This window comes from Leiobunum rupestre, chromosome 1, assembly GCF_980474605.1.
Source record: "Leiobunum rupestre chromosome 1, qqLeiRupe1.1.hap1, whole genome shotgun sequence".
Taxonomy (NCBI): Eukaryota; Metazoa; Arthropoda; class Arachnida; order Opiliones; family Sclerosomatidae; genus Leiobunum; species Leiobunum rupestre.
In genome coordinates this window covers 6,308,400-6,335,384 of record NC_143384.1, presented here as the reverse complement: position 1 = coordinate 6,335,384, position 26,985 = coordinate 6,308,400, and the positions used below count along the sequence as shown (strand labels likewise).

At 38.5% G+C, this 26,985-nt stretch overlaps 1 protein-coding gene across 3 annotated transcripts in view; it reads left to right on the top strand.

Annotated features, from left to right (window-relative positions):
• LOC149960498 (uncharacterized) overlaps positions 1-26,588 on the top strand; it is a 37,874-nt gene extending 11,286 nt beyond the window's left edge. The window contains exons 4-6 of one of the 3 annotated variants that reach the window (XM_090174444.1): positions 15,690-15,779; positions 15,840-15,884; positions 23,300-26,588. In XM_090174444.1, the coding sequence (XP_090030570.1) occupies positions 15,740-15,779; positions 15,840-15,884; positions 23,300-24,477 (1,263 nt within the window). In that variant the 5' untranslated portion in view covers positions 15,690-15,739 and the 3' untranslated portion in view covers positions 24,478-26,588. Of the gene's footprint in view, positions 1-5,630; positions 5,650-13,398; positions 13,458-13,522; positions 13,741-15,689; positions 15,780-15,839; positions 15,885-23,299 lie in introns of those variants that run through there. The other 2 variants (XR_016480798.1, XR_016480800.1) reach the window with 2 other exon arrangements.
• Positions 26,589-26,985: the final 397 nt, after the last annotated feature.

Below are 26,985 nucleotides of genomic sequence, written 5' to 3'. Positions count from 1 at the left end.
GCCGTCACTTCTCCTCCGGCTGAGGGGGAGTTACACGCGTGGCTAGACGAAACTTGAAATCGCACAGTTGCGACAGAAAGAAAAATAAACAAACAACAAGCTATCTTGTGACTAGATTTAAGGCTTGTATATAGTTCTCTTCGCTATATTTTGACGACTATTTTGAAATGACCGTCAGTGGCAGAGATGTGTATTATTTCAAAGAAAAAAAAGGGTGACTCACTTTCTCTTTGTTAAGTCAGTTTTTTAGGTTTGTAGAGCCTATTTCAAAAATCCTTTACCATTTTCAATTTTTCATATATCTTCATTTTCCAGTCTGTTTTCGTACGATAAAGCAGCAATTTAGAACTCGCGATCATAGTTGAATCATATATAAAGATTGCAAAATAGTGTAAGATTAAATTAATTTTGAGACCTCGGTTGATACAACCTAGTTTAAAATGAGTTTGAGAAAAACCCCATTTGGTTTCCAAAAGCGGAGAAAAAGCAAAATGGAAGATACTCTAATTAAGAGCCAATCTGGATCTATTAAACAATATTTTGAGTCCACCCTAATGACTAGCGATGCCGTTTAATCTCGTGATAGTTTCGAATTGGTAGGTAATAAGCCCCGAAATAGTTTTTTTCCTGCTTCGTGGGTGCGTGCTTACAGCAGCCTACTTCCAGGGGGTAGTAGGTTAAACTTTGAAGCGCTCTTTAAACTCGTCGCAGAGAAACGCGACAAAAACCTGCTTATTTCTCAGCTCATCCCCTACAACCACCAGAAATTTCTGTACTGACCCTGTTGACAAAGTAACGTTGTTAGTTATAGTAGTAGTGTAGTTTCAGATGGTTACCAGCGAAAACGCATGTTTGAAATTCGAAAATAACTAGCTAATGTTTATAATAGTTATTTTTATCTCCTTATATAATAATGCATAAATATTTTCATACATAGTTAGCATTATTTACATTTTTGAAAGCATTTCAATTTTGAATGGGCCTTGGCTGTATCACTCGGCGATTTGCAAAGAATAAGAGGAATAAGCCGAGAGTTATTAGTCTTTAGTCGCGTAATAATTTACAATGGCGAAACAGACCATTATTTAAAAAACGCATTAGGTAAATAGGTAGTGTCATACTTATGTTGATTATGTTACTTATGGTCAAAGTAAATATATTAAAAATTGGTGGGCAAGAGGGGCACCAAATTGTAGTGCCTACGTGGGAAAAATTGCTGACCGAGAACTTCTCTAGTTCCGCGAGACCGTAACGGTACCCGCACTTCGCGGTCGAGAATCTCGCGGCTTCACTGATTCTCACCACAGCAACTTCGCATTTTTTAAAGGCCGACCCGGGACAACTTAGAGAGTGTCTTCGACCTTGTGGAATAAAGGGGGTCCCAAACCAGATCTGGCCAAAAGCCGCGAACATCCTGGTTTGGTCCCCAAAAAATCAAGGTATGCAATTATGTCAAGCCTGGCGCCACCGAGACGCCAGGCATGTATCACACATAACTTGAAGCTATTTCTAAAAATATAACACAAAAAGGAGAAATACTCCGAATAAGATAATTGGCAACCCTCAATTCGGACTTGTTGTAAAAGAAACTACAGGGAAAGAAAGAAACGGTTTTAGGGGGTTCGCGGTGAATTGAAACTTTATGTGGGTGCAATCTGATTTTACACTGATTCATAATATGCAAAAATATTTTTAAGATATTCGATGGGGAATTTTTGCCGTTTTTTTTGGGCGTTTTGGAACATAATGCCTACGTTTAACTCTTTTAACCCGCGCCAAGGGTTAGAGAGCGTACGCGAATTTTCTTCGTAGTTCCTATGGGATTTGAGATACGGAGCTCAAACTTAGAATGCAAATAAAGAAGTTTACGTCTGACGCTATATGTTTAACCCTTTTGGCACGCGCCAAGGCCTAGAGAAAAATTATTCTAACCCCATCGATGGGCAACTAATATGATGGCCTTGGCCGGATTGTTCGATAAGATGTAAGCTCATGGAAAAAAAACATGCCTGCACTACCCAAATTATACGTCAGTTGGATCAAATATTAAATGGTTATGCTTAAATACGTCATACAGTTGATTTTTTACACATAGTCCACGTTTTCGTACCGCGCTTGTATTTGGTAATATCGAAAGTATTTGATTATTTGCGCATGTACAATTTTCGACTTGAGGAAATGATTTTATATAATCTATATCGATAGATCCCTCGACACAAATATTATTTTGCCCATCTGGATTATCCGGTTGGATCCCCAAATCTATACTAAGACATATCATCTTAGTTTTCCCAAATTGCGGGTTACCCAATAAATACGCCAAAACGCCTTTTTTAGGGTCGCAGTTATTTTCAACTGTTTCTCTGTTGAAAGCCAATAGATTTACACACGCGCCATTGTGAGTTATAAAAGGACTCGTATTTTTACAAATCATGTCGCATTGCGTGTCTTCTACGCTGTATACCATCGCCAGATTGCAATCTTGTTTAATTATTTCGCTTTGTGAGCCTGGAAATTTAATATCTGGTATGGGCGTCTTTATATTTCGGACCTTTTTCAAAACGATCAAAATTAATATTATAAGCCCAACTATAAGTAATAAAGCTAGGTGTATTATTTCCATGATTGTATAGTTTCCGCTTAGTTATTAAATGTATCGTTCTAACGCGCCGACTTGTCAAACGCCGATTTGCTTGGTTTTGCGCTGGTTGCAGCCTACTTCCAGGGGTTAGTAGCTCTCTGGCGCTACGAAAATGCGGCGCTCCCAGAGTTCCTATAAATTCCTATATTTTCAATATGCTCATATAATTTCCTATTTTCTCAAAATTGTTCCTATTTTAACCTCCTTGGTTCCGCTACTATCGCGGGAGCGAGGTGACGTCATTCTCTCTGGTGACATAAAATTCTTGGCAGAACCACTCTTTGAGCTCTGATTGGCTGAGATCTGGCTATCGTCTGCCACGGCGTTTGGTCCATTTGCGAGTTACACGGCAGCATTCTAGTTACCTATGAGATTTCTATGCCCTCAACGGTTGGGCTCCCAGAGTTCCTATAAATTCCTATAATTTCAATATACTCCTATAAATTCCTATTTTTTCAAGTACCAATTAAATTCTTAACCGGTGTAGCCATGTTTCTATTGTACAGGGGGTTTTTCCGATTTGATCGGCCCAGGTAATTTTCTGAAAAACTATTTAATCCAGAAATTTTTAAATTTAAATTTCAGAACAATCTGATGAGATTTCACGGTTTTGAAAAAAAAATATTTTATTTAACCGTTGCAAAGGCCCGTGCGCGCTCCCCAACAAGGGGGGTATTTTTTAAAGACGCGACGTCTTGTTTATTTTCTACTTTATCACGAGAGATGGCGCAGAAAGTTGGACGTGGTTAGGGATTTCCATAAAGTTTATTTTGGATTTTGTATGGAAACTGGGGACATTAATAAAATTATTGTGTATGAGGGTAAATAAATAATACATTTTTTAACTTTTGAAGGGTTTTTAATGTACACTGTTAAATAATAGGAAAATACATTGTTGATTCAATATTAGTAGCGGTTAAACTTTATGTACCTTTCTTGATAATGGTACGTAGTTCAAAGGTTTCTTAATGTGCAATGTATCACTCACATCTCTTGCGTAATTATATAGTAAAGGCCTTAAAAACTTTTCTAACAGTAATTTGGGTAGGTTTACATCCCCGCAATTACAAATAAGTGGTTTCACCTTGACTCTTGCGTTTCCTGCTTCTTTGCCTTTCACTTTCATTACAGTTAAGTATAGAATAGACAACCATTTTTATGTTTCACCTACAACACAAATAATTAATTAGTTAGTTATCACGACAATGAAATCTACTAGTCAATATGGAATAGATTTATCTGTGATCACTGTTAGGCTGAACTTTATATACATTTATAACCAATAAGTAAAACTATTGTTGTTGAAAAAATTTATATTTATGAAATATAAGAAGTTATTACCTTTCTTTTTTTCATATTTCTTGGTAAATAAAATTTCTTTATTGATGTTGAAACGTTAATTACATCCTAGCTCAGCGAGCAGTCCACTCCCCGGTACATCGCCACATTTGTTACATTCAATCTATGGGGATCCGTTTCCTAGGCAACGGTCCAGCTACGAGCAAACCTAGCGGATTTATTTGGCGAAGTAAAATACCAGAAAAGAAATAAAAATATCACCCGCGCACGGGCCTTTATTATAACGTAGGCAACGATTTAACCGGTAGGCGGAAGGCAAAAAAGTTTCAATTGAACAGTTGTTCAGCATACGCAAAAACAAACAAATAATGTCGATTCGTTCAGTAATAGCAGGAGTAAAATCCTGGTAATAGGCATATTTTTCAATGCAAGACCATGAAAAAAAAAACAAGCATGCACTACCCAAATATCTTTTTTTGTCGGAGTGATAAACAAAAACCAGGAAAAAGTTGAGAACTTTAAGAAAAAAGGCTAAGAAGTCAGGAGAAGGTCGTGGAATTTAAAAAATAGGCCCAAAAGGTCTAGGAAAAGTTAGGACCTTTAAAAAAAATTACAAAAATTCAATTTTACGTCGACACCTTTTTTAAAGTAAATTTACTCTTTCTGTTTACCTAAGCAGTTTATAAAAGTACATTTTTGGTTTATGAATATACAGGTTTCAATAATTCACCTCGTGTTGCAACATGAACACCTTTTAAAATATTAAAGTAAGCCAACAAACTCTAGAACAATTTATGGTAAATGTGAAGTTAATAATAATTGAAAGCCCACTAAGACAATTTTTAAAAAGAAATAAAGTTAAATTACTTAAGTAAGAAAGTGATAGTTATATTTTAAACAACGTTATGTGGATCGTATTTTGAAAATAGCTTTCCCACTTTATTTAAATCTTTTTTTTTCAAACTTGATTTTCTTTCTGTTAGGAGTTGTTGGACATTCTACGTGACAAAGAATGTTGCAATCTGGAATCCAACATAAGTCTTTTCTTCTTGGCCAGCGGTATGACGTTGTCAATTCACCAGGTTTTAAGAATTTGATATATTAATATAAATTATTTTTATAAACTGGTAAGGTAAACAGAATATATTTTTTTTCGAAGGTGGTGTTCAAGTCGTAAATCACGGCCAACCGTGACCCGCGAATATTCAAATATCGATAAAATTGATTTTTTTTTAAAAACACGTTTTTATTTTTTTCTCGCGTTTAAAAAATAATACCTTCCAATTATATTTTTAAAAGACTTCTTACCCCATTATAAGAAAAATATAAAAAAATCAGATTATTTGAAGGTGGAGTACGCGTCGCAAATCGCGACCAACCATGACCCCCCCCCGAATATTCAAATATTAAAAACAAAAATATTTTAAATTTAGGTTTCAGATTCAGGTTCAGCACTTCTTTTATGCCTAAAAATGTGCAGTTTCATTAATTTCGGTGAATTGGTTCAAAATATATTTGAATATATTCAAAATTTCGTATTGAAAAGCCAAAAATTTCAATTTTTGGATAAAAATTATATTTCGAAAAAACAAATTTTGTCGAGACTCAAAGTTTGAGAAACTTAGTTTCTTAACCCAGCGGTTCCCAATTTTGTTTTGCCCCAACTAATTTTTTTTAATTATCTTTAAAGACTCTTGACGCAAACAAAGATGGCCGGGCTGCGAATTCTCGGAACCCCAGGGTAATTCCGCGGAACACCTTTTGGGAACCGCTGTCTTAACCTAATGTATTTGTAGAAAAAATATTATTAAAATTAAAAATTAGGCATTTTTCCGTGTGGTCGATTTCACACGGAATGACTCGCATATGAATTTATATTCCGAGGTGTTGTGTCTGAAATGGAAAAATTTCACAAACCAAGCCAAACATCCTCCAATCCTATAAACAATCCTCACTTGTCGGAAGGATGTTTTATTAAAGCGCCTATTAAAGTCTAGCCGAAAAAGCGTTGTTATTGAACTAGAAAAATTAATAAAGTTAAACATCCGCCAGCTTTTCCCACGGTGATGATCATGGGTTGGAATTGTGAGTGGGAAGGTGATGGGGGTAGAAATCAGACATGATGATCGGCGGTATTCCGCGGACTTTCATTGGAAAGTTGCGACACGCCTTCTTCCTTTCCACGTTCTTCATTGGGCGTGAAATCAGATGGCGCATTTCGTCAACAGGGACGTATTGCGACATGTGATTTCGCGCCCAATGAAATCTCAAGAAGGCGTGTCACAACTTTCCTAGGAAAGTGCGAAGAATACTCCCATTGAATAGAGCTTTCATTTCAATCAATTCATTTCGAACTACAATACAGCGATTCAACTAGAAAATGTAAGTATAACTTAGTTGCTTAGCTGGGAAACGAACTAGATTTACGGATTTTAGCTTATCGTGTTTTACCGGGTATTTTCGAATTTGCAAATTTGCAACCTCTCGGATTTATAAGGATAGTTTAAACGACTTTCGTTCCGGACATAGTCGAATATTCGGCTTTTTGAAATTTCTTTCCAACGAGACTTAGAAATATTTTCGAATTTGCAAATTTGCAACCTCTCGGATTTATAAGGATAGTTTAAACGACTTTCGTTCCGGACATAGTCGAATATTCGGCTTTATGAAATTTCTTTCCAACGAGACTTAGAAATATTTTCGAATTTGCAAATTTGCAACCTCTCGGATTTATAAGGATAGTTTAAACGACTTTCGTTCCGGAATTAGTCGAATATTCGGCTTTTTGAAATTTCTTTCCAACGAGACTTAGAAATATTTTCGAATTTGCAAATTTGTAACCTCTCGGATTTATAAGGATAGTTTAAACGACTTTCGTTCCGGAATTAGTCGAATATTCGGCTTTTTGAAATTTCTTTCCAACGAGACTTAGAAATATTTTCGAATTTGCAAATTTGCAACCTCTCGGATTTATAAGGATAGTTTAAACGACTTTCGTTCCGGACATAGTCGAATATTCGGCTTTATGAAATTTCTTTCCAACGAGACTTAGAAATATTTTCGAATTTGCAAATTTGTAACCTCTCGGATTTATAAGGATAGTTTAAACGACTTTCGTTCCGGACATAGTCGAATATTCGGCTTTATGAAATTTCTTTCCAACGAGACTTAGAAATATTTTCGAATTTGCAAATTTGTAACCTCTCGGATTTATAAGGATAGTTTAAACGACTTTCGTTCCGGACATAGTCGAATATTCGGCTTTATGAAATTTCTTTCCAACGAGACTTAGAAATATTTTCGAATTTGCAAATTTGCAACCTCTCGGATTTATAAGGATAGTTTAAACGACTTTCGTTCCGGAATTAGTCGAATATTCGGCTTTTTGAAATTTCTTTCCAACGAGACTTAGAAATATTTTCGAATTTGCAAATTTGTAACCTCTCGGATTTATAAGGATAGTTTAAACGACTTTCGTTCCGGAATTAGTCGAATATTCGGCTTTTTGAAATTTCTTTCCAACGAGACTTAGAAATATTTTCGAATTTGCAAATTTGCAACCTCTCGGATTTATAAGGATAGTTTAAACGACTTTCGTTCCGGACATAGTCGAATATTCGGCTTTATGAAATTTCTTTCCAACGAGACTTAGAAATATTTTCGAATTTGCAAATTTGTAACCTCTCGGATTTATAAGGATAGTTTAAACGACTTTCGTTCCGGACATAGTCGAATATTCGGCTTTATGAAATTTCTTTCCAACGAGACTTAGAAATATTTTCGAATTTGCAAATTTGTAACCTCTCGGATTTATAAGGATAGTTTAAACGACTTTCGTTCCGGACATAGTCGAATATTCGGCTTTATGAAATTTCTTTCCAACGAGACTTAGAAATATTTTCGAATTTGCAAATTTGCAACCTCTCGGATTTATAAGGATAGTTTAAACGACTTTCGTTCCGGAATTAGTCGAATATTCGGCTTTTTGAAATTTCTTTCCAACGAGACTTAGAAATATTTTCGAATTTGCAAATTTGTAACCTCTCGGATTTATAAGGATAGTTTAAACGACTTTCGTTCCGGAATTAGTCGAATATTCGGCTTTTTGAAATTTCTTTCCAACGAGACTTAGAAATATTTTCGAATTTGCAAATTTGCAACCTCTCGGATTTATAAGGATAGTTTAAACGACTTTCGTTCCGGACATAGTCGAATATTCGGCTTTATGAAATTTCTTTCCAACGAGACTTAGAAATATTTTCGAATTTGCAAATTTGTAACCTCTCGGATTTATAAGGATAGTTTAAACGACTTTCGTTCCGGAATTAGTCGAATATTCGGCTTTTTGAAATTTCTTTCCAACGAGACTTAGAAATATTTTCGAATTTGCAAATTTGTAACCTCTCGGATTTATAAGGATAGTTTAAACGACTTTCGTTCCGGAATTAGTCGAATATTCGGCTTTTTGAAATTTCTTTCCAACGAGACTTAGAAATATTTTCGAATTTGCAAATTTGCAACCTCTCGGATTTATAAGGATAGTTTAAACGACTTTCGTTCCGGACATAGTCGAATATTCGGCTTTTTGAAATTTCTTTCCAACGAGACTTAGAAATATTTTCGAATTTGCAAATTTGCAACCTCTCGGATTTATAAGGATAGTTTAAACGACTTTCGTTCCGGACATAGTCGAATATTCGGCTTTATGAAATTTCTTTCCAACGAGACTTAGAAATATTTTCGAATTTGCAAATTTGCAACCTCTCGGATTTATAAGGATAGTTTAAACGACTTTCGTTCCGGAATTAGTCGAATATTCGGCTTTTTGAAATTTCTTTCCAACGAGACTTAGAAATATTTTCGAATTTGCAAATTTGTAACCTCTCGGATTTATAAGGATAGTTTAAACGACTTTCGTTCCGGACATAGTCGAATATTCGGCTTTTTGAAATTTCTTTCCAACGAGACTTAGAAATATTTTCGAATTTGCAAATTTGCAACCTCTCGGATTTATAAGGATAGTTTAAACGACTTTCGTTCCGGACATAGTCGAATATTCGGCTTTTTGAAATTTCTTTCCAACGAGACTTAGAAATATTTTCGAATTTGCAAATTTGCAACCTCTCGGATTTATAAGGATAGTTTAAACGACTTTCGTTCCGGACATAGTCGAATATTCGGCTTTTGGAAATTTCTTTCCAACGAGACTTAGAAATATTTTCGAATTTGCAAATTTGCAACCTCTCGGATTTATAAGGATAGTTGAAACGACTTTCGTTCGATTTTACGAGGTATTTAAGAAAAAAAAAAGGTGAAGCTTAAATTTCGGAGGCTTATTGTAGGACCCAGATTAATTTTATTGATTTTGAAATTTCATCCAATATTTCCTAGGACGATTTAGCTGGCGGGAAAGACGTTACATCGTGGGTCCCGTTTTTTATTTCTCATTTTTATTTTATTTCGGCCGGTCTTTATAATTAGTTACATCGTGGGTCCGTATTTATTCTCATTTTAATTTTATTTCGGTCTGTCTTTATTATTAGTTCGTTAGACAGTTTCAGTCGTTTTAATTCTGTAGTATCTCGATTTTACGAGGTATTTAAGAAAAAAAAAAGGTGAAGCTTAAATTTCGGAGGCTTATTGTAGGACCCAGATTAATTTTATTGATTTTGAAATTTCATCCAATATTTCCTAGGACGATTTAGCTGGCGGGAAAGACGTTACATCGTGGGTCCCGTTTTTTATTTCTCATTTTTATTTTAGTTCGGCCGGTCTTTATAATTAGTTACATCGTGGGTCCGTATTTATTCTCATTTTAATTTTATTTCGGTCTGTCTTTATTATTAGTTCGTTAGACAGTTTTAAGTCGTTTTAATTCTGTAGTATCTCGATTTTACGAGGTATTTAAGAAAAAAAAAAGGTGAAGCTTAAATTTCGGAGGCTTATTGTAGGACCCAGATTAATTTTATTGATTTTGAAATTTCATCCAATATTTCCTAGGACGATTTAGCTGGCGGGAAAGACGTTACATCGTGGGTCCCGTTTTTTATTTCTCATTTTTATTTTAGTTCGGCCGGTCTTTATAATTAGTTACATCGTGGGTCCGTATTTATTCTCATTTTAATTTTATTTCGGTCTGTCTTTATTATTAGTTCGTTAGACAGTTTTAAGTCGTTTTAATTCTGTAGTATCTCGATTTTACGAGGTATTTAAGAAAAAAAAAAGGTGAAGCTTAAATTTCGGAGGCTTATTGTAGGACCCAGATTAATTTTATTGATTTTGAAATTTCATCCAATATTTCCTAGGACGATTTAGCTGGCGGGAAAGACGTTACATCGTGGGTCCCGTTTTTTATTTCTCATTTTTATTTTAGTTCGGCCGGTCTTTATAATTAGTTACATCGTGGGTCCGTATTTATTCTCATTTTAATTTTATTTCGGTCTGTCTTTATTATTAGTTCGTTAGACAGTTTTAAGTCGTTTTAATTCTGTAGTATCTCGATTTTACGAGGTATTTAAGAAAAAAAAAGGTGAAGCTTAAATTTCGGAGGCTTATTGTAGGACCCAGATTAATTTTATTGATTTTGAAATTTCATCCAATATTTCCTAGGACGATTTAGCTGGCGGGAAAGACGTTACATCGTGGGTCCCGTTTTTTATTTCTCATTTTTATTTTAGTTCGGCCGGTCTTTATAATTAGTTACATCGTGGGTCCGTATTTATTCTCATTTTAATTTTATTTCGGTCTGTCTTTATTATTAGTTCGTTAGACAGTTTTAAGTCGTTTTAATTCTGTAGTATCTCGATTTTACGAGGTATTTAAGAAAAAAAAAAGGTGAAGCTTAAATTTCGGAGGCTTATTGTAGGACCCAGATTAATTTTATTGATTTTGAAATTTCATCCAATATTTCCTAGGACGATTTAGCTGGCGGGAAAGACGTTACATCGTGGGTCCCGTTTTTTATTTCTCATTTTTATTTTAGTTCGGCCGGTCTTTATAATTAGTTACATCGTGGGTCCGTATTTATTCTCATTTTAATTTTATTTCGGTCTGTCTTTATTATTAGTTCGTTAGACAGTTTCAGTCGTTTTAATTCTGTAGTATCTCGATTTTACGAGGTATTTAAGAAAAAAAAAAGGTGAAGCTTAAATTTCGGAGGCTTATTGTAGGACCCAGATTAATTTTATTGATTTTGAAATTTCGTCTAATATTTCCTAGGACGATTTAGCTGGCGGGAAAGACGTTACATCGTGGGTCCCGTTTTTTATTTCTCATTTTTATTTTATTTCGGCCGGTCTTTATAATTAGTTACATCGTGGGTCCGTATTTATTCTCATTTTAATTTTATTTCGGTCTGTCTTTATTATTAGTTCGTTAGACAGTTTCAGTCGTTTTAATTCTGTAGTATCTCGATTTTACGAGGTATTTAAGAAAAAAAAAAGGTGAAGCTTAAATTTCGGAGGCTTATTGTAGGACCCAGATTAATTTTATTGATTTTGAAATTTCATCTAATATTTCCGAGGACGATTACATCGTGGGTCCCGTTTTTTATTTCTCATTTTTATTTTATTGCGGCCGGTCTTTATAATTAGTTACATCGTGGGTCCGTATTTATTCTCATTTTAATTTTATTTCGGTCTGTCTTTATTATTAGTTCGTTAGGCAGTTTCAGTCGTTTTAATTCTGTAGTATCTCGATTTTACGAGGTATTTAAGAAAAAAAAAAGGTGAAGCTTAAATTTCGGAGGCTTATTGTAGGACCCAGATTAATTTTATTGATTTTGAAATTTCGTCTAATATTTCCTAGGACGATTTAGCTGGCGGGAAAGACGTTACATCGTGGGTCCCGTTTTTTATTTCTCATTTTTATTTTATTTCGGCCGGTCTTTATAATTAGTTACATCGTGGGTCCGTATTTATTCTCATTTTAATTTTATTTCGGTCTGTCTTTATTATTAGTTCGTTAGACAGTTTCAGTCGTTTTAATTCTGTAGTATCTCGATTTAACGAGGTATTTAAGAAAAAAAAAGGTGAAGCTTAAATTTCGGAGGCTTATTGTAGGACCCAGATTAATTTTATTGATTTTGAAATTTCATCTAATATTTCCGAGGACGATTACATCGTGGGTCCCGTTTTTTATTTCTCATTTTTATTTTATTGCGGCCGGTCTTTATAATTAGTTACATCGTGGGTCCGTATTTATTCTCATTTTAATTTTATTTCGGTCTGTCTTTATTATTAGTTCGTTAGGCAGTTTCAGTCGTTTTAATTCTGTAGTATCTCGATTTTACGAGGTATTTAAGAAAAAAAAAAGGTGAAGCTTAAATTTCGGAGGCTTATTGTAGGACCCAGATTAATTTTATTGATTTTGAAATTTCGTCTAATATTTCCTAGGACGATTTAGCTGGCGGGAAAGACGTTACATCGTGGGTCCCGTTTTTTATTTCTCATTTTTATTTTATTTCGGCCGGTCTTTATAATTAGTTACATCGTGGGTCCGTATTTATTCTCATTTTAATTTTATTTCGGTCTGTCTTTATTATTAGTTCGTTAGACAGTTTCAGTCGTTTTAATTCTGTAGTATCTCGATTTAACGAGGTATTTAAGAAAAAAAAAGGTGAAGCTTAAATTTCGGAGGCTTATTGTAGGACCCAGATTAATTTTATTGATTTTGAAATTTCGTCTAATATTTCCTAGGACGATTTAGCTGGCGGGAAAGACGTTACATCGTGGGTCCCGTTTTTTATTTCTCATTTTTATTTTATTTCGGCCGGTCTTTATAATTAGTTACATCGTGGGTCCGTATTTATTCTCATTTTAATTTTATTTCGGTCTGTCTTTATTATTAGTTCGTTAGACAGTTTCAGTCGTTTTAATTCTGTAGTATCTCGATTTTACGAGGTATTTAAGAAAAAAAAAGGTGAAGCTTAAATTTCGGAGGCTTATTGTAGGACCCAGATTAATTTTATTGATTTTGAAATTTCGTCTAATATTTCCTAGGACGATTTAGCTGGCGGGAAAGACGTTACATCGTGGGTCCCGTTTTTTATTTCTCATTTTTATTTTATTTCGGCCGGTCTTTATAATTAGTTACATCGTGGGTCCGTATTTATTCTCATTTTAATTTTATTTCGGTCTGTCTTTATTATTAGTTCGTTAGACAGTTTCAGTCGTTTTAATTCTGTAGTATCTCGATTTTACGAGGTATTTAAGAAAAAAAAAAGGTGAAGCTTAAATTTCGGAGGCTTATTGTAGGACCCAGATTAATTTTATTGATTTTGAAATTTCATGCGCGCAAGTTCTTCGCGCTTGTTTTTCGACTATAAAAGGTAGGGGCTCTCGCTGATTATTATCATTTCGATCGCTTGTCTCGTCTTTGTAAGTTCAATGTTATTTTATTCGTAGTTTTTATCGAATTTACAGTTTCGTAAACTTATTTAATTTTGTTTGCATCTTTAGAAATATACCGGCAGTCATTCTCGTTCGAAAACAGTACGGCTGAGTTAGGGTAAACAAAGGTTTGTCGAATTGTTTTTTTAGTTTAAATATGCGTGGTTTTAATGTTTTCGAATTTTATTTACAGGAGAGATGTCGCAAAAATCCGCACGAAAGCTTGAAATCGACGAAGAGGCCCCGCTCAATTTTTCGCAACGTATCACACCAACTGAAGATATTGAAGCCAAGTGTCTAGTTGCCGTTCAATTTTACGTCCGCGGAAAAGAAAATGCGGCCATTTACCAAAATATTTTGGATGCCATCAGGGAATCTAGTGACGCTCTTACTTTAAATAATGTTTAAAAAATAAATAAAAACAATTGATTTTAATGGAAATTTTATATATTTAACGATGTTAAGCCTATAGCCAAAGCAGGCGAAATTATGTAGTTCCTTAACCGCCATCTAAAGATTCTTTGCTAAGCCTCTATATAGCAGGAGTTAGTTTCTAGCGGCGGGAGTGGTCCGCTAAATCATGGGCCAATAAAAGATCTTGGCCCTTGGCTAAATAGACAAGTTAGTACGTTGAGACTTAACTTACAAGGAGACGACCCGAGGTGATAATCACCGATTTTGTTCACGATTTCGTTGGCATATAGCAAGTTCAGTATCTCGTAATTTTGACTTGGACTAATGAGAATAAACGGGGGGGGGTGACTTTAGGTGGATTTTGTTAAATTACTATGATTCTAAATCATTATGCATGTCGTTAATTCGAGTCCGTAAATTTCTTAAGGGATACTTTAAACCTTTTTTTAGATAATATAAAAATTGGCCAAACACCAAAAATCAGGGGGCTGGGGATTCACTCGCTGCAGCTAATCTTACCATAAGTAAAGTTATACCAATAAGTATGACGCTCGGATACATTTTTTAAGTTTTTTTTTATCGGAGCTAACGCTTTAGTTAAAATATACCAAGCTTGAAATCGACTACTAGTTAATTTTTTTAGTGATTCATCAAAGTATAATATAATGAAATTGGGAACTTTACTAATTTAATAAACCATATTGCATTGTACTATTTTGGTTTGCGACGGAGTAATTTGTCAAATCGATAGTATGATCTATCGAATGGGATCGGTTATTGAACGTGCTTTGTCCACCACCTTGGCCATTGCCACTGTTTAGTATGGTACAATAATTTGAACACTCGTTTTTCTTAAGCGCCGATTGTATGATTGTTATGTTAAACATTGAATGTAGAGTCGTTCCAATTTCGGTATATTTTTCGTGTATGTCTGCTGCCTCCGGTTTAACTTCGTCGCTCAATACGTCCGATATAATATGTTGGGCGACGTGGTCACAAATTATACCGCAATTTATCATGGCCGAATCTATAGGTGGTATATTCGGATGTTGTTCGAATGGGTTATAATTTTCTATAGGGACAGTTCCCGATGCGATAACCACCGGTCGTTCGAAATTTTTTAAACAGAAACTGTCGAACATTGCCTCGTTAAGATATATATGTAACCAGCTATTAGCTATATCGTGTTCGTACCACAAAGGTTCTGGTAACTCCATCCATGTATTCGACATACTAACCTTTTTAAAATAAATGTTATTATATTTTAAAATATTAGAAACAACATTAGGGATCGCTCGAACGCTGTTTTTCGAATTGGAAGCTTCTATCATTAAAGACCCGAATAGCACGTCCAGATACGCTCGTATGTTATACGATATTTGCTTGGGGACATCGCCGTTATCGCCAAATTTAGCGTTAAAATCTTTATTTCGATTTTGTGGTTTTATAAGCGTACCCCCTGCCAATTTTAATACATCGATCGGTGGCGATATGTTTTTTCCATTTAAATTAGGCTCGATGTAATCAATATTCCCCAGGCCATCGCCGTCTTGGCCTTTATCGTTTACGATAGAAAATAAGTCCACGTATTTGGTCGTGGGGTCATCTTCGGGTCTACTTTTCCGTTTAAGTGGGTCAGAAATTGATTCCTCAATAGCTGTTTTGGGGTTTTTCGCGTTTCTACGCCTCTTGTTTCCATTCATAATGAATTACAACAACTCTATATATCTATATTTACCACCAAACATTAAGTTTTAAATATCGGGACCTATCGTTATACCGTATTTTTTTTATAGAGCCAACGCCTCTCCTTTTTTTTTCTCCTATAATTTCACGAAATTTCCCATAATACTATATATTTTAACTCAAAAGTCCGATGAGATTAAAATAGTTGATATTTTACTCTTATAAATCTTTATAAAGTTCTTTATTTTTCTATATTTCAGTGAGAAATAGCAGTGAAAATAAAACAACGAAGTATCCGGTAGAACTTAATATGACGTTCAAGGTGTCTGATAACGGGAAAAATATGAAAGGTTAAATAGGTTTGAAATACCGCATTTTTAAGGAAATGAATTAATTTTTATGTATTATAGCCTTGGAATACCTGAATATTGCAAAGGAAAGCACTGTTGCAGAAGGTATGCTTAGATTATTTGTAACCCTTCAGGTTCACCTTCTCCTCAGACATACCTATTTTTTTTATTTCCTTTTGTTACTAGTGGTATTTACTTACGCTGCATAATTTCTGATATATAAAAATCCCCGCCTTCTAGAAAATTACTGGTTTTGACCATCTTGTTACAATATTTATGTTAAAAACCCCCTTTTTATAGTAATGGTTAATTAATCAATACGCTCGATACATCAAAAGAACGGAAATCGTCACCCCCAACCGATAAAAATTATCCTAAATTGACTAAATTAATTTACAATTAACATTAAACTTAAAATTAAATAACTTCGGAACGATCTGTTGGAATTAAGTGAAATTTATACGGATCATAGCAAATGATCTACCCTCGCCCTTAAACATAAAATTAAGTTGATCATTTAAATAGTATATGTCAAATAAATTATAAACTAAATCCCCGCCTTCCACAAGGCTAATATTTAATCCGTCGCCAAGGTGGTGCTAATTAAAGGCTTTCCTCTTCGTGGCTCAGTATTTCCCAACATACGTAGACTTGCTGGCGCGGACGCGTAAAAGACCTTCAACAATCACGAGGTGCGCCCGGGCAAGGTCTACTTTAACTTCTCAATACCCTCAGCGGACCGCGACTCCATGGAGATATTTCCGAGTGGCTATTCTCCGTTCCGGCTTCCAGGTAACCCTAAAGAGACCAGAGAAGCGAGTTTGGCCTACTCCAAGATAGAAACCGATACCCCCGCTTATATCCGTTGTCAAGGGCCGAATTTCAACCCCGGATGTTTTCTTCAAAAACAAAAGTAATGGAAAGACCTCTGAAACCCCCGCAACCACGTGAAACCAACCAGCCAATGACCACTGGAAAAAGGGAAGTCACCAATTATTTTTATTTGAACTCCGCCCCATATCCGTTAAACAAAACCGAGGAACAAGACCGAAAAAAGACATTGCAAATTGCGAACCGGAATGAAAAAGGAACAAGACGAATAAGCTACCCGGAAGTCCAGCGGGACCCATGATGTACCGCCGCTAGAAGTCCGGAAAGAAAGGGACCCAGATCACCCTCGCCTCACCGGACCAGGCCCTCGCAATTCCATGGCGATAAACCAAATTGCCCCTGAAAACCAATCAGCTGATTCCATCCAAAGCCATCCGACATCAAAGATCCTTTCCAACGCCTAGCCGGAAACTCCAGAATCAAAACCCTTGACGTATCTACATCCCCGCCAACGCCCCCGTCTTGAAGTTCGACGTAGAAATCCGGACGTCCTTGCCGTAATCCGGTCCATGTCTTGCCGTAATCCGTGTCCCGTGCCGTAATCGAATCGAACTGTCAAATCCCACGCCCGCGAAACCAAAACCACGTGTGTGAGCATCTTGCGCAATCCGGACCCCAATCGTACCGTAACGAAGTGCTACAACGTCCCAGAGAAAAGCAAACTGACGAGCCGAAAATAACCAGTGATGAGTACAATTTTCCGTTCCTTCCCTCCCCCCGTAGATACCTAGGGTCAGAATCTGTAGTAGCCAGTAAGACTGGAAGAATTCCCAAAATACAAGAAGCAAAAAGGGTTTTTCCCTCGCCATGGTCCGAAGAGAATAAAATCAGGCCCGAGTTTGAGAGCTCATTTTATCCGTAGATTATCCCTTAGGAGGTCCCACTATTTTCACGGTCGTTCCGAATTGTTTTCTGTCCCACATATATATATAAATCTTTTTCGCAGTGTGGTGTATTTTCTTTTTGTTATATAAGTCTTAATTGTAGTGAAGTTAATTGTAGCATTTTTAATTGTAGTTTTATTTAAGAATAGTGTATTTAGTATTTTCATTATAATATCCTTACAGTCTGATATTTGTTCATTGTATGTATATATATTTTAATACGTAAATAAAGATTTTTGGAATGTAATCGCAGGCAAAGTGTTACCAGACTAAAATCCGAACCTCCCTCTTTTTTCCCCCTTCCCTAATTTTATAATCATTCTCTCGCTCCGATATCTTTCACCCCACCAAAGGCCACGACTTGCAATTACCATCATCTTCCCTTAGCCTTGGAGAAAGTATCGTTGAGATCGTTAATTGGTTAAACATAAACGAAAACGAGAAGAAGAGGTTATAAATTGGCGCAGTCGGCAGGATTTCAGACTAAACGAACATTTGCTTGTTGTTTGTTCCTCGGTCCTTGTTTTCGTCCAATATTCCCCCGGAGATAATTTAACCGAATAGCGGCCAGTGTATAGTTTTTTTTTGGCTACCGTTGTATGTTGCAAGAATAACCTCCGTCATGGATACAGGGAAATTTATAGATATTCTCTTCGGTTACCCCGCCCAAGAGGTGGTTGTGTTCATGGCCCTTGCTTGTTGTTCCCTCATTATATTTTACCAGAATAAGGGTCTGATATTTAGACCACTTAGATATGTTGGACAGGGAATAAACGCCCTCGTTAATAGATGGACCCTTCCATCCCCTCAACCACCCCTGGTTAATCCCGTGAATGAATCGGTAATCCAAACGATTCAATCACAAAACCAAATGATGCAAGATCTAGCACGCGTCATAATGGATAGAACTCTCCCGCCCCCAGCCGACAATTTAGGCTCTGATTTACTTCTGCGCGCAATGCAAGAACAGATAGATACTACGAGAGAACAGGCGGATGCATTGAGTTCTTTAACGCAAAGAATGGGAAATGTAGACGATGTTATATCAGGGACCATAGCTAGAACCTTGGCGCAGCAACAAACCTCGACCCCCGCTAGCGGAATTCAAAGGCCTCCCGAAAATCGAAACCCGATAAATGAAAACGAACCCTCACTCTCACGACTTTATGAGGGTCCCTCTATACCCTTCCCACAACCCAATGCGCCGCTCTCCATTCATAGGCCACCACAATCCACTCCCCATAATCCCGATTTTATTCGATCCCAAAATGCGACATTTCGCCGAGGACCTAAAATACCCCGAATTAAAGCCCGATTCAAGGGAGACGATAAGTCTAACCCATTGAATTTCATATTTCAATTGAAAGAATATGCCCGCGCTGCCGATTTAGAATTAGATGAGATGCTCCCTTTAATACCCTTGACTCTCGAAGAGCAAGCGAGCGATTGGTTTAGAGAAAACTCCGCGCATATAACCAACTGGGATAGATTCATAGAAAGATTTAAGGCAACGTATTTGGGAGTGGATTATGAAGATAGAGTTTGGGACCAAATACAAATTTGTAAACAAGATAGTCAGGAAGACCCCGAGAGCTATATTCGCCGGTTAAAAACACTTTACTCCCGCCTGTTATGTAGGCCCAGTGAGAATACCGTCCTTCGCCAGATGAAAGCTGGCATGCTACCAGAATATGCCGCGCTACTTCATCTTAAAAAATTCTCCTCGGTAGACGAACTTTTGCATGTAGTAATTCAATTGAAACCGGCAATTAGCGTTTTCCAAATGAATAGTAGCAATCTGGTACCCTCGTATCTACCCCCGCGCCCTATGAATGAGTTATGTAGATATTGCAAGCAACCTGGGCATGAAATTAGTAATTGTCCGAATAAGAAACCGTACGGCGCCCCCCCGGCCCCAAAATCAAGGAACTATTCCATTTCCACCGTCCACCCCGTTCCGACCAAATCTTTGTTTTCATTGTAACCAAAGTGGCCATTTTGCCCGCGATTGCCCAAGAAATATTCCCGAGCCCCCCCAATTACATAGGTTTTTTGAAGCGGCAAATACATTGCCTAAAGAAGTCAATGAATTACAGGCAAATAACGGAAATATAAATATAATTCAACATTTCACACCAGGTACTCTCAGCCTAGCCCTACATTTCAAAAACGCGCGTGTAGCTGCTATTTTAGACACCGGAGCATGTCGATCCTTCATGCTTCGAACGATTGCGGAAAAGGTCTACCCGTCCCAGAATTTTACGAATATCACCCCCGTCAGTTTTAGTTCAGCAGCACACGGCCATAAAGTAGAGGCGCGCGGCCCCGTATTATTAAATTTACAATTAATTGATCAGCTCGGTCCCCGCCTGGATTTTCCTTTTTATATCATAGAAAATTCGAACTTCGGAATTCTATTGGGGATGGATTGGATAAACGCCCTAAGCGCAGAAATACATACTAAAGAAAACGCGATCTCATTAACATTGCATGACCAGAAATATTATTTTCCGTTCATTAAAAACCCTCGTGAAGCGTACGCCATAGAATTAACCGGTAACTCCCCGCCTCCACCCCCATCAAAGTTATCTCTTCCGGAGAATCCTGATTTAACCACCCAACAACAAAGGGAATTAAAAGAATTACTCGAAGAATTTCCCAAGGTGGTATCCCTCAATAAACCCGGAAGAACCCACCTCATAGAACATGTAATCGAAACAAGCGATCACCCCCCAATAGCGAGCGCCCCCTATCGGGTGTCTCCCGCGAAACAAGCTATCATACAGGAACACGTGGAAAATATGCTAGATGCCAAGGTAGTCCGCCCCTCTAAAGCCCCGTGGAGCAGCCCCGTCGTTCTCGTCCCGAAAAAGACGGGAGACACGCGCTTTTGCGTTGACTATAGAAAATTAAACGGAATTACGGTCAAGAACGTTTATCCCTACCCTCAAGTAGATGAAGTTTTAGACGCAATCGGATCCCCCGCTTTTATAACCACCTTAGATTTGTTATCGGGTTTTTGGCAAATTTCCATGGCAAAAAATAGTATACCCAAAACCGCCTTCATAACCGCGGGCGGGAAATACGAATTTTTATGCATGCCTTTTGGTTTAGTTGGGGCCCCAGCTTCCTTCGCGTACCTGATGGATCAAGTTTTTCCCGTCGAACAGCGTAAACAATATCACACGAGTTTATACCGAGATGACATAAATACGGCATCTCCAAATTGGACCCGGCATTTAATCGATCTCCGCTACGTCCTCTCCCGCCTTCAAGCGGCCGGCTTAACCCTACGCCTTGATAAATGCATTTTCGCCCGAACCGAGGTAAAATTACTTGGCCATGTTATAGGTGTCAGCGGCATCCAACCCGATCTAGAGAAAATAAAAGTTTTACTGTCTTATCCACCCCCGCGCAACCTCGATGAATTAGCTCGTTTCCTAGGATTAGCCGGTTGGTTTAGAAGGTTTATTCCGGGATTTGCTCAAATCGCCGCCCCCCTAAATGCCTTGCGAAAAAAGGGTAAACAGTGGGATTTCGGACCCTCGCAAATGGAAGCCTTCGAACAATTAAGAACGATTTTAATAAGTCCCCCCATTCTCGCGGCCCCCACCCGAGATGGGAATTTCATAATCCATTGCGATGCTAGTGGTATTGCTATTGGATGCGTCCTCCTACAAGAACAGGACGGTAAACCCCGCGCCATTTACTATGCCGGAAGAAATTTAAATGTCCATGAGAAAAACTATTCCATCACGGAATTGGAATGCTTATCCGTTGTTTTTGCTATTAAAAAGTTTCGCCATTATATAGAAGGCGCCCCCTTTACGGTTATAACGGATCATGCCGCCCTTCAATGGCTATTTTCCCTAAAAGATCCACATGGAAGGCTAGCTAGATGGTCCCTCGCTTTACAGGGTTTCGACTTTAAAATTATTTACCGCCCCGGTAGAGTTAATAAACTGGCAGATCCTCTCTCTCGTATTTCGCATTCCGAAATTCCGGCGCCGCTTCCCGACGCTCTCTCTCTACCTGCGCTCGAAGATGAATGCATCTCGGAAGACGAAGAGGATATTGAAAACGCGGAGTTTCCATTCTTCACTATTCAGGTTGACCCCCTCCCCCTTGAAGAAATGGTCAAAGTTTTCGATCATACCGATTGGGAAAAAGCGCAACTGGAAGACGCGAGTTTGGGAAATTTACATAATGATCCGGATCTAATTACCCATCATCCCCGTTTCGTTAAATTAAATGGCCTGATATATTTAAAACCCACAAATGATGATTTTCTCCCACGCCTAGTTGTACCGATTTCCGCCCAAGATAATGTCCTTAGGGTATACCATGACGCGCGTTTCAGCGGTCACATGGGAATGGAAAAAACGTATCAAAAAATTAAAGCTAAATTCTTTTGGGAGGGAATGAAACCACATATAGAGGCTTATGTAAGGACATGCGTAGTCTGTCAGCGTACGAAAACCGATCGGCGTAAAAAGGCCGGTCTAATGATGAGTACAATCAATCAGGGCCCCTGGCATCTAGTTGGCCTAGATTTAATGGGCCCCTTTCCAAAGTCCCCTCGCAGTAATACCACCCTCTTGGTCATGGTGGATTACTATACCAAAACAGTTGAACTAGAAGCCCTCGAACAAGCAACGGCCATTAACATCGCCCGCGCATTTATAGACAACATTGTATGTCGTTATGGTTGCCCCGTCCGAATCGTATCAGATAATGGGCCCCAGTTCATTTCGGACATTTTTGCGGAAGTCAATAATCTTCTGGGAATTCAGCATAGTTTCACTAGCATATATCACCCTCAGAGCAATCTAACCGAACGCTATAACCAAGTGGTCGGTAGATTGTTAGCAACATACATCGGACTTGACCATAAAACATGGGATCAGAATCTACCCCTAGTCCGATTAGCAATTAACTGCGCCCCCAATGATGGAACCGGCTATTCACCCTGTTACCTCAATTTCGGTCGAGAAATCCGACTCCCGGGTGACCCAATGCCCACGCTAATCGATGATTTACCACCGGTTCAAACCACATTTTTAGACGAGCTCAAGAACGCTTATGAGAAAGTTAAAATTAATTTAACCAAATCCCAAGCCCATAATAAAAAATATTATGATGCAAAACGCCGAGAGCTCGATTTCTCGATCGGTTCCCTTGTCTGGGTTCGTACTCATGTACAATCCCGCGCTAGCTCTCAAACTTCGCGTAAATTGTTCGCCAAATATGAAGGACCATTCCGCGTTAAGACAAAACTTAATAACCTGGCTTATGAGATAGAAGACCCTGGGACTGGGGAGGTGGTTGGTACGTATCACGTGGAACTTTTAAAAATATTTCATGATCGCAATTGGCTCCCCCAGAGAGTCGAACCATTAGATAGTGATTCTTCAGAACCAGAAAACCCCTCGCCAATCGCCTCGAACCATGACGCCGATTCGGACTCATCCCAAAATAAACAAAACCCCCCTGAAATTCCCACGCGCCGCCGACGCCGCCGACAAAAAAGGCGTACTATTCCGAAAGTGCAGAATGACGCGTGTCAAGCCCCCGAGTGTAGAATCGATCAATGCACAACCAAAAACATTAATTGGGTGCAATGCGATAACTGCGAGGACTGGTTCCATCTATTTTGCCTCCGTATAACCTACAAGGACGTTAAAGAACTGGCCACTTATTATTGCGCTAAATGTGAACCGAATTTATCAATCTTTCTTATCATAGATGAGTATAACTCAGAGGATCTATCGCTACCCAATGAGGAAACTCTAGGATCTGTCCGCCCCCGCCATGGCCTAGAAGTCGCCAGACGAAGACCTGTGGCCGTCATCAGGCCAACACCAAGCGGACGCTTTGCAGCGGACTGGGAACGATGCTTGGTTGAAGACAATCGTAATCGAGGATACGATGAACCTGAAAATATCTGGGCCTCGGTGCTCACTCCGTCCGAAGTGGAGGCCATGGAAGCAGACATCGCCGCCCACCCAGAGTGGAGCAACTCATTCCGCGGTCTCTCCTTGCAAGGAAGGGAAGAGAGATACCGCGAATGGAGGGGCATCCCTCAATACGAGTATGAAGCCTTCACCCTCGCCGCAGTCCAACGGGCCCAACGGGCAGAAGCTACAGCCAGGGCCGAAGAGAATGCCCGCGCCGCTCTCCGCCCGGCAATTGAACGCACCCTACCCGAGGAAATCCGGGCTGGGCCGTCACGTCTTCGCGAACCATATTTTTCTCGTCGAGAAACCTCCGGCGACCGGATGAACCGAATCCGTAGGGATAATCCCGAAATGATGGCCGCCATCGATAGAGCGGTGGATAATCTTAATAGAAGGGCCTCCGTGCGACGGGTTTTCTCCCCCGAACGCCGATTTCAACAAAATCTGACTGCTCCCACGGAAGCATCCGGAAGTTCCCCGAACAACCTGTCAAACCAAGGATCGTTGGCAACAGCGCCACCTCTTTTGACCCCGCCCCGAAACGAACCAGTCGCTCAAGAAGCTGCCGCCCAAATAACCATAGATGGAGATTATCCTGTGGATGACTTTTATAACACCCACGAACGGCGCCAAAGGTGGGAATACGTGGCTTCCCACAATCGAAACGTATTTCGCGGATTTCAAACCCACAGACCAGACCGGGTCGAACGTAGTACGGCGGTTACGGTTGAATGCCGCGTAGCAGTCGGTACCCCTCGCCAAATAAGCGGAATTAATGCCGCGGATATAAGATGCGGCTTTTGTACTCTTGATGAGTGCGGACATCAAAGAGACGAGTGTCATCCCGCCGATAACTCGGCTCGTAAAGACAAATGTGAAAAAACCACGGATACTGACGAACAAGATAAAATAGCACATAAGCAGCTGTTTTTCAAACAGTGGAGTCGCCAAAACCGTCGTCGTTAAACGATAACAATTGCAGTTTGTTTTTGTTGTTTTTTTTTCATATTTTCATAATCCTCGCCAACTAAAGCGAAACCTATATCATTTTTGTTCTTTTGAGATTAAAATAATAGTAATAATAAATCATTCAAAAACGTAGTAATTTATCTCGTGTAAATATATATTAACCAACTCGTCTTGTCCGAGACGGACAAAACCTGGGGGGAGGGATAATGTAACCCTTCAGGTTCACCTTCTCCTCAGACATACCTATTTTTTTTATTTCCTTTTGTTACTAGTGGTATTTACTTACGCTGCATAATTTCTGATATATAAAAATCCCCGCCTTCTAGAAAATTACTGGTTTTGACCATCTTGTTACAATATTTATGTTAAAAACCCCCTTTTTATAGTAATGGTTAATTAATCAATACGCTCGATACATCAAAAGAACGGAAATCGTCACCCCCAACCGATAAAAATTATCCTAAATTGACTAAATTAATTTACAATTAACATTAAACTTAAAATTAAATAACTTCGGAACGATCTGTTGGAATTAAGTGAAATTTATACGGATCATAGCAAATGATCTACCCTCGCCCTTAAACATAAAATTAAGTTGATCATTTAAATAGTATATGTCAAATAAATTATAAACTAAATCCCCGCCTTCCACAAGGCTAATATTTAATCCGTCGCCAAGGTGGTGCTAATTAAAGGCTTTCCTCTTCGTGGCTCAGTATTTCCCAACATACGTAGACTTGCTGGCGCGGACGCGTAAAAGACCTTCAACAATCACGAGGTGCGCCCGGGCAAGGTCTACTTTAACTTCTCAATACCCTCAGCGGACCGCGACTCCATGGAGATATTTCCGAGTGGCTATTCTCCGTTCCGGCTTCCAGGTAACCCTAAAGAGACCAGAGAAGCGAGTTTGGCCTACTCCAAGATAGAAACCGATACCCCCGCTTATATCCGTTGTCAAGGGCCGAATTTCAACCCCGGATGTTTTCTTCAAAAACAAAAGTAATGGAAAGACCTCTGAAACCCCCGCAACCACGTGAAACCAACCAGCCAATGACCACTGGAAAAAGGGAAGTCACCAATTATTTTTATTTGAACTCCGCCCCATATCCGTTAAACAAAACCGAGGAACAAGACCGAAAAAAGACATTGCAAATTGCGAACCGGAATGAAAAAGGAACAAGACGAATAAGCTACCCGGAAGTCCAGCGGGACCCATGATGTACCGCCGCTAGAAGTCCGGAAAGAAAGGGACCCAGATCACCCTCGCCTCACCGGACCAGGCCCTCGCAATTCCATGGCGATAAACCAAATTGCCCCTGAAAACCAATCAGCTGATTCCATCCAAAGCCATCCGACATCAAAGATCCTTTCCAACGCCTAGCCGGAAACTCCAGAATCAAAACCCTTGACGTATCTACATCCCCGCCAACGCCCCCGTCTTGAAGTTCGACGTAGAAATCCGGACGTCCTTGCCGTAATCCGGTCCATGTCTTGCCGTAATCCGTGTCCCGTGCCGTAATCGAATCGAACTGTCAAATCCCACGCCCGCGAAACCAAAACCACGTGTGTGAGCATCTTGCGCAATCCGGACCCCAATCGTACCGTAACGAAGTGCTACAACGTCCCAGAGAAAAGCAAACTGACGAGCCGAAAATAACCAGTGATGAGTACAATTTTCCGTTCCTTCCCTCCCCCCGTAGATACCTAGGGTCAGAATCTGTAGTAGCCAGTAAGACTGGAAGAATTCCCAAAATACAAGAAGCAAAAAGGGTTTTTCCCTCGCCATGGTCCGAAGAGAATAAAATCAGGCCCGAGTTTGAGAGCTCATTTTATCCGTAGATTATCCCTTAGGAGGTCCCACTATTTTCACGGTCGTTCCGAATTGTTTTCTGTCCCACATATATATATAAATCTTTTTCGCAGTGTGGTGTATTTTCTTTTTGTTATATAAGTCTTAATTGTAGTGAAGTTAATTGTAGCATTTTTAATTGTAGTTTTATTTAAGAATAGTGTATTTAGTATTTTCATTATAATATCCTTACAGTCTGATATTTGTTCATTGTATGTATATATATTTTAATACGTAAATAAAGATTTTTGGAATGTAATCGCAGGCAAAGTGTTACCAGACTAAAATCCGAACCTCCCTCTTTTTTCCCCCTTCCCTAATTTTATAATCATTCTCTCGCTCCGATATCTTTCACCCCACCAAAGGCCACGACTTGCAATTACCATCATCTTCCCTTAGCCTTGGAGAAAGTATCGTTGAGATCGTTAATTGGTTAAACATAAACGAAAACGAGAAGAAGAGGTTATATATTATATTTAATGATCCCCTAAAAAAAAAGAAATAGTGACCGTTTTTGTAGAATAAATGAATGGTTTTGAGGTGTGAAAAATAGTTTCTTTCAAAAATTTATTTGCCTAATTTTTTTTGGGGGGTCATTTTAAATTACCTTACTTTTGGGGACCATTTTAAAATGACTTGGACTTTTCCCTGTCATT